The sequence below is a fragment of the Lathyrus oleraceus genome, chromosome 4, assembly GCF_024323335.1.
Source record: "Lathyrus oleraceus cultivar Zhongwan6 chromosome 4, CAAS_Psat_ZW6_1.0, whole genome shotgun sequence".
NCBI lineage: Eukaryota > Viridiplantae > Streptophyta > Magnoliopsida > Fabales > Fabaceae > Lathyrus > Lathyrus oleraceus.
This window is the reverse complement of record NC_066582.1, coordinates 117,727,992-117,736,556: the sequence shown is the minus strand read 5'-3', so window position 1 is coordinate 117,736,556 and position 8,565 is coordinate 117,727,992. Positions and strand designations below refer to the sequence as shown.

The window sequence follows — 8,565 nt, the reverse complement described above, 5'->3', positions numbered from 1 at the left end:
CAACCAATGCGAACGCTATCGGAAATATGTTCCCGTTCCCATCCTGTGCCACAGCCATCAGTAGAGTCCCTCTGTACTTGCCATACAACCAAGTTCCATCAACCTGCACAATTGGTTTACAATACGCGAAGCCACGTATACATGGTCTAAACGCCCAAAACAGACGATGAAATATCCTTTGGTCACCCAAGTATGAACCATCATTTGAAATCACAGGTAGGGTTTGTAATTCTATAATGGTACCTGGCAGATATGTTTCATTACAAGTATCCACTGCGGAAGATCGTTGTAAGATGTCTCCCAATTTCCATAGAGCGACTCAACCGCCTTACACTTTGCAATCCATGCCTTTTTGTATGATATGATATACCGGTATTTCTCAACAACATGAGCAATGATAACCTTCACCTTAAGAGAAGCGTCCCGATTTACAAGCTCCATTATGCTCTTGCTAATCATTTCTGAACTGAGTTTTGTATGGTCTTGTGACATGGAAGTGGTTGTGCACGTATGAGGCCCACTAGACTTACCAACTCTCCACCTTGAGTTTCCCTTGCGCAAAGAGACCCTGCATTTGAAATTGCATGTTGAATTTCTACATTTGATGACAAAACGTACACTGTCAGATTTAACCACAGAAAAATCTAGACTACGTTTTATATGCCATTGTTGCAACGCCAGAAGACACTCTTCCTTATCTTCATACTCTATGCCCTCCTCTATTTCGTCAAAGTTGTGAGTTGGTATGAAACTGCCGAAAACGGAGATTGGTTCAGCATCATCCAAACTTATGTTTTGCATGTGCGCAGGTGGGTTGTACAAACTAATTGTTTGCGCTCTTAGTGCAACGGCCGGTGTGTCGAATATGTCCTCATTGTCATCGTCATCGCTAACACCGAATAGATCTTCAAATCGAACCTCCTCAAGATCATCCTCACTATTCTCTCCCACCTCTTCATTTGGTATGAAAGGTTCATTATTTTGAGTCGGCTCTTCGTCAATGGCTTGACTCATTCCATAGTCGTGTGACTGTACAAATTGCGTTGGATAACAGTGATTTTCGTTGTGAGACGGTTGTTCCTCAACATTGTCACTCGGTTGTTCTTCAAGATTATCGACTAGACGAACATATATCTCAATGCTGGGTAATTGAGATAATGTTACATGACATTGAGACATCGACCTGACATCTTCGTCGGTCTTAATCGGTGTCATTATGTGAAAGACGGTATTATCATCTCCATTAAATAATGGTTGACGGTAAATGATGTCTTCAACATAACGTTGCAATTTCTTTTCAATACGGTCTTTTAAATGATGATAGTCGGAGTTGATGTGGATTTTGAACATAGTTACATTCGTATTGCAAAATGAGAATCCCTCACTTTCATCTGTGAAAAGTGATCCTTCGGAATGGATAGAAACAATTAAATTTCTTTGAGCCATGGATGTGTAAAATGAGGATTTGAGTTGGTGTGATTATAAATGAGAATTTTAGTTGGTGTGAATATATATGAGGATTTGGTTTGGTGAATGTAAATGAGGTAGTAGTAGTATTTATAGGAAATATCAATTTGATTTGGTAAGCATAATAAAACAAAATCCAAATCACATAAATATTCAATAGAGAGAGAGGGAAACGCGTGCTGAAAATTGCATGTGATACCTCGTCACTTGGAGTGACGAGCCAAAACCCTAGGCATAAAGCCCTCGCCATTCCATTTGACGAGGCAACAAAGAGAACGCTTGCACTCGTCATTCCATTTGACGAGGGGATGAAGAAGTAGGTACAGCTCATCAATCAAAGTGATGAGCCATTGGTGCAGGAAATTGGCATTGAGTTTTCCCTTCAGCGTGGGAATCTAACGTTGTAGGGAATACTTACAATTTTTTTTGCATGCATTACATGCCATGCAAGAGTCTAATCCAAAACCCTATTCAAAATTTTACCAAAGTTTTTTATTATAATTTTACCACTATAAATATTCAATACTTCTACACTTCTTACTCATCATCTACCTACAATTTCTATTTCACACATTCTTACCCTCTTCAAATATTTACTCTCTTCAATTTCTACACTTCCTTTCAAGATGTCTTTCCTATGGATGGGCGAATCACACCGTGGGACGGCGGCAAACATCGCCGAATACGTAAGTCTCATTCAAATATTCATTTTTATTATCGTTTTTTATTTCCGTTCTTTATTAGACCAAATATTCATTACTGTTATTTATTTTAATTTCAGCAAGATGGAAATTTTCGGGTTCATTCGCATTCATATATTCAACCAAGTGCGGTTATAATACTGTACTTGGAGCTAGCAGGTTTTGCGAATGTGGAAAAAATTACAAGTCTAAAAGTAGACTCTAAACTCATTGTGGCATTGTTAGAGAGATGGAGACCGGAGACACATACATTTCATTTACCAACCGGTGAATGTACCATCACATTAGAGGATGTGAGCATGTTATTCGGTCTCCGAATCCATGGAAAAGCTGTCAATGGGCCAACAAACGTAACCAATGACGTTTACATGGAAAATTTGGGAATCCAACCAACCGCCTCGGATAAAAATGGGGCTTCTATCAAAATTGTTTGGCTAGAAGCAGTATTAACGCAACTCAAAAATAACCCTAACCCGTCCGAGGTAGAAAATATTTTACATGCAAAAATTTATATTTTACTTTTAATTGCTACTTTTTTAATGCCAGATAAAAGTCACAATTTGTTGCATTCTTCTTGGTTACCTTTAGTAGGAGACCTTGAAAAATGTAATTCATACATTGGGGTTCTGCTTGTTTGGCTACATTATATAGACATATGTGCAAGGCGGCCCATAGAGGAGTAAAGAGCATAGGAGGATGTGTGGTATTACTAACTGTATGGGCATTCACACGCATACCCTTGATAGCCCCAGTTAGTAACGAGGTTCCATCATTTCCTTATGCATTAAGGTAACGATTTTCATTTAAATGCAATTTAAATTTATTCAAATTATTTATACATCACTTTAACGTATTTTTTTTTAATATGCAAGATGGTGCAAACGAGGTATGAATTATCGAACTAATCCTCGACATCATTTACAAGGGTACCGTGTTGCATTAGAACACATGGAAGAAAAAGATGTAAGAATGATTATTTATAATATTTAACTTATTTAAATTTATTATATACATTCTAATATTAATTATAATATTAAACTTATTTAAATTTATTGTATACATTCTAATATTAATTATAATATTAAAGTTATTTATTTTATACATTCTAATAGTTATATTTCTTTTAACAGTTTATTTGGAGGTCGTACATACAATATCCAGTGCCTGATTATAATGACAGCCGAGTCTGGAGTGCAATAACATATATCATATGTTTCTATACCGTTGAGATGCACCAGACGGATCGAGTCAAACTCCAATTTGGATTTGAACAACAAATACCGTCTTCGCCAAGATGTCTAAGTGAACACCATAACATGACTATGGTCAAAGCTTGGGACACGCATTGGCAAGATTTAAATAAAGAAGAGCTGAAAGAATGGAAAAGAAGAAGGCATTTGGTGTTACAAGGAAACTCGGTCATTGGTGAGTCTAAGCCGGGTAGACAATACATGAATTGGTTTTTATCATTCCTTTTATGCACGTTGCTCCGACATAATTTTGGATGATCCCCGTCAACGTGTAGCTTCCTCAACCCAACACCCAAAACCCAACACATAACATCACCCCCACAACAACATAACCAACCATCATCCTCAGCTCAACAAACATACCAACACATCCAGACCACCCAACAACACACCTTTTATTCCACCTCAACCCAACACCATAATCCCCAAACTCCATTCCCTCCAACAAACTACTTTTACAACCAACAATATCAACAACAACCCAACCTACGCCCACCCATACAATACACTCCAATTCCTCAACCCAACTTCGAATACTCAAACCCTCATTCTCAACCCCAACCTTCTAACACCACATACGCACATCCCACTCCCATATACAACCCTGATGATGTGTATTATCCTCCTATCCAACACACCCCACCCCAAACCTACACACAAACCACACATTCACTACCCAACTTTGACCTCACCGATGACCATTTAATGAGTATGCCTTCTTTTGGCGTTCAAGAACTCGACGTTATGGATATGCCTCCTAACACATCACAGCAACGTCAAAGTCAACAACAACAACAAAACGCCCTTGATGAATTGTCTTCCGACTCATCTTCGTCTCCCGTAAGACAAAGACAAGAAGAATTGGGCAAGGGAAAACGAAAAAAAGTTGGCACAAGATGTGGAACAGGCGATCACTATAGATAAAATGTATTGCTTCCATTAAATCAATAAAATGTATTTCTTCCATTATATCAATAAAATGTATTTGCTTTCATTATATCAATTAATCATATTTATTATTAATATTTCAAAACTAATAATATCACAATTTTTTTGTTATCAATAAAAACTATAATTAATTACAATTTATTTAAATCAATTAAAAATTATCACAATTATATCAATTAAAAATTATAATTATCACAATTATATCAATTAAATCAATTAAAAACTATAACTACAATTATATAATTAAATCAATTAAAAACTATAATTATTTACTATTTCAAATATAATTATTTACTATTTAATAATAATATCACAATTTCCTTATTATCATTAAATATAGAATTAATATTTAATAAAATATAGAATTAATATTTAAAAAACAATTACATTAGTATTTAATATACTATTTAAAATATAAATAAATAAATAAACGAAAATCTTTAACACCTCGTCACTTGAAGTGACGAGCCTACAAGGGAAAAAGAATTCAGCATCCCCTCGTCAAATCAAGTGACGAGGCCCAACTAAAAAAGGGATAGTCTGGGAATTTTTTTTTTCAGAATGGGGTATATTGGGATAATTTTTTTAAAATAGGGGCAAGACAGGAAACAACTCTATTTTTTGTTGTCTAGAAAGGGAGAAACAAGAATTAGGGTGTGGTTTTCATTAGGATGAATGTAGTAAGGGTTGGAGGGGTTTGTTGCAAAGTCAAGAAAATAGGGAATTGCCATATTTGATTTGAGGAGGGTGGGGGTTGAAAGTTTTGAATATTTTTGTTAATGTTTGAAGATTTGGGAAAAAGGAACGAATTTCTTGAAAAAGGTTTGAAATTCTGGAAAAAAAGGCTCAAATTTCCATGAAGGGTTTTGTTAGGGTTTGAAGATTTGGGGGGAAAGGAACAAATTTCTTGGAAAAAGGTTCAAATTTATGGATAGGGATGAAATTGTGTGGAAAGTGGTTGAATTTGTGAGGATGAATGTATGAAGAAGGTGTTGTATATGATGAATTTTGGGGTGAAAGAAGTAATTTTTTGGCGAAAATTCTTGATATTGATGAATATGGGTTTGAAGGTTTGAAGAAAGAGAAGATAAAACTGGCTTTGGGGTGAATTTGGTGAGAGAACGGTGAGGAGTAGAGATGAAGAGAGAGAAATAAAGGAAAATAATGAAAGTTGATAGATAAGATAATGAAAGAAAACCTGTGATAAGATAAAATTGCAATCTTGAAAGGCCAAAGAAGAGACAACGTGTGGTAAAAGTGTTGAATAAGATAGAGATGAGAGAGGTGGATTCTGACGAGAATTTGGGGAAACCAGTTATAATGTAGATTTTTCACAAGTTGAAAGAGAATGCGTCAAGGATAGGTGACAAACTAAAATGGGGCACGTGGAGCCAAATTGCAAGGAGAGAAAGTAACAAGAGATATTTTTATCTCTAATACCATAACAATGTGTGTCTTCATTATACACAGTGAGAAAATAATTGTTTTCTTATTATGATTAGAGGGGATGAACTCCCTTTATATACAAGATCAAATAACAAACTTGCATATATATATATATATATATATATATATATATATATGTGGAGGATAATTACTGAGATAGAAGTTACAGAAATAACTCATTATAAATCACTTATAAAACGACTATCACTAAGTGTGCGTATGTAAGAGTATAAGCATTCAAGCATCTAATCATTGGAAGAATTCATCTCTAATGACTAAAAAGTAAATAACAAAAGTTTTGAGTGTTAGTATTCATGCATGAAGAAGAATCTAAAACGTAGTCCACACGTGAAGAAGACAATAACAAAAGTTTTAATTCATTCGTGATGAAGAGGACAACACAAATTCTATTTCAATCGTGATGAAGAGAAAGTTTGTGATTGTGAAGAAAAAGAGGTTGTGTGTTATAATTTTGTGCATGCATAGAAAAAAGAGAAATGAGAAAGTTTATGTAGAGGGAAAGAAAAGAGAATATTTAAAAAATATATATGATTACAACAATTTATTTATGAAATAATAAATCAAGCAATGATAATTTCCACTCACTTATGAGCCTTACAAAACTCACCACAATGGTAAAGTCCTCTACAAACTTGCCTCACAATTATTATAACTTTACATAATCAAACAAATAGAATAACTAGGTATTATTTAAAGTGCCATTTAATGCTAAAAAAGAATCATGCATATCACTCAAATGATGGTATTTTGAACCCCAAGAACTCGTTCAATCTTGTCAAATTGGCTGAAATCACCCTTCTGTCTGAATAGCTGAGTATGATGGTGTTTACAGTAAAAACGATTCTCATGAGCCACATAATTTGATGGACTAATCAAACAACCTCCATGTGTACACCTAAAGCAAACCTTATGGTATGATTTCCCATCAACAGTCACCTTAAAATGAACAATCCAAATGAATATAGTTAATGTTACTATAAGAGCTCAATACTTTTGATGAAAAATACTTCCACCAACGCTACTTTTGATTTAAAAAAATATGTCTGATATTTGACATGTATCAACACGACACCAATCATTCATATATTTAGTGTCCTTGATTTGTAGATAAATTCCCTATAAATTAAGTTATATACCTTTTCAATTGGGTACAATGTTTTGCAGCAACCAACACATTTTTCTTGAGTTCCAGCAAACAATTTTGAAACCTTGTTATTGGCTTGAACCTGATCACCAAATCTTTCAGCTCTATAAATTCTTGCAATACCTATAACCAATTTATGTAAAGGTCAAATATAAGAACTTTAAAAAAAATGTTTATTAATGCGTGAGAAAAAAATATATATGAACTATATTCACCTTCAAAGCTTTTGTCCAAATAGCCAGTCATCTTAAAGAGTTGATCAAAATGAGGCTTACAATAAACATCACTCTCAAAGGAACAATAGTTACTCAGCTGCACCAAACATAATAATAAGAGGATTAACATTTCTAAATATCATAAAATAAGTTCTAAGATAAAAAATAAAAAAAAACAGGTAGGTGTTGATGTCATAATCAGATATTGATATCAAGACTTGTGAGTATTTTTAATTTATATATATATATATATATTAAAATTATTATTGATGTCCGTATCAGTGTTTTCTGTCGTAAGAAACCTTCGTAAAAAAAAAAGGAAAACAAAATATGAAAAGATGGTGTTCTACCTTGAGGTTACCCTTGCAATGGTGGCATCTAAAGCAAGATTTGTGGTACACTTTATGATCAGCTGTGAGTTGTTCCATCCAGTAGACTTTCTTTTCACATACCTTACATTTCTGTGTAGTGCCTGCAAATGAAGCCATCTTGAGGTTTGAATGAATCAAAGAGTTAATTTTTGTTTATAATTATTACATTTGGTTCTATTTATAACAAGTAAAAGTCACTAAAATCAATAAATACTATAAAAAAAATATTTTATTCTAAACATGATCCTACATTAAATGATTTTAGAAAACTAGGACTGGATTATATAAATAGATATTTTTAATTGAAAATAAAATAAGGGTGTATATGTCAAATAATCAATTAATAACATGTGACTTTTTTTTTATAATTGAAACTAAGGAAAACCAGACACTTTTTTTTATATATGGACATGAGGATGTAAAACCATGAGTGACTTTTAGTTTCTTTTTGACTAATATGTAACTCTTAATTGAAAAATTATGGATATGGTCCTAAATAACTAACTTTTCCACTTATTAAATAAAGTAGTTAGTCTTCTTTAATATATTAAATAATAAAATAATTGTAATTTTAAAATTGCCTCTCATGAAATTAGTTGAATGAGAATAAAAAGGTTATAAAAAAAGTAAATATAAATTAAATGAATAACAAAAGAATAAGGATAGTTGTTTCAATTTTTTCTTAGAAATGATTTTCATAGTAAGTATTTTTGTTGAAAAATTTACTAAAAAGTTAAAAAATTAAATGAAAAATTGATTTAAAAATTTATTATTAGAATGTTAAATTAGATATTATAATCTTTTGTCATAGTTATTTTAATACTAAAATTTAAAAAAAAAATCAATTAAATTTGAAATTATCTCAAATAACAGTTCATAAAAAAAATTAAAATGTATATTTTTTAAAAATTATAATTTTGACTGTGTTTTAATTTTTTATAAATACAAATTTAATTTTTTTCTACTATTTTAAAAATATTTTAATAAAAATCATTTAAAAAA

At 32.5% G+C, this 8,565-nt stretch overlaps 1 protein-coding gene across 1 annotated transcript; it reads right to left on the bottom strand.

Moving 5' to 3' along the window:
- Positions 1-6,346: 6,346 nt before the first annotated feature.
- Positions 6,347-7,731, bottom strand: LOC127073891 (LIM domain-containing protein WLIM1). Its single transcript, XM_051015136.1, has 4 exons — positions 7,543-7,731; positions 7,193-7,289; positions 6,970-7,100; positions 6,347-6,769 (listed from the first exon to the last, which is right to left on the bottom strand). Exons 1-4 carry the CDS (start codon positions 7,678-7,680, stop codon positions 6,566-6,568), a joined length of 570 nt encoding a protein of 189 aa, XP_050871093.1. The 5' UTR covers positions 7,681-7,731; the 3' UTR covers positions 6,347-6,565.
- Positions 7,732-8,565: the final 834 nt, after the last annotated feature.

Bases quoted from the DNA above. Each gene is read 5' to 3' on its own strand.
- LOC127073891 (XM_051015136.1), bottom strand. From the start codon at position 7,680: ATGGCTTCATTTGCAGGCACTACACAGAAATGTAAGGTATGTGAAAAG. The intron at 7,290-7,542 runs GTAGAACACCAT...TGTTTGGTGCAG, and splicing joins ATTGCAAGGGTAACCTCAAG to CTGAGTAACTATTGTTCCTT. The intron at 6,770-6,969 runs GTATATAACTTA...GTTCATTTTAAG, and splicing joins CATTGTACCCAATTGAAAAG to GTGACTGTTGATGGGAAATC.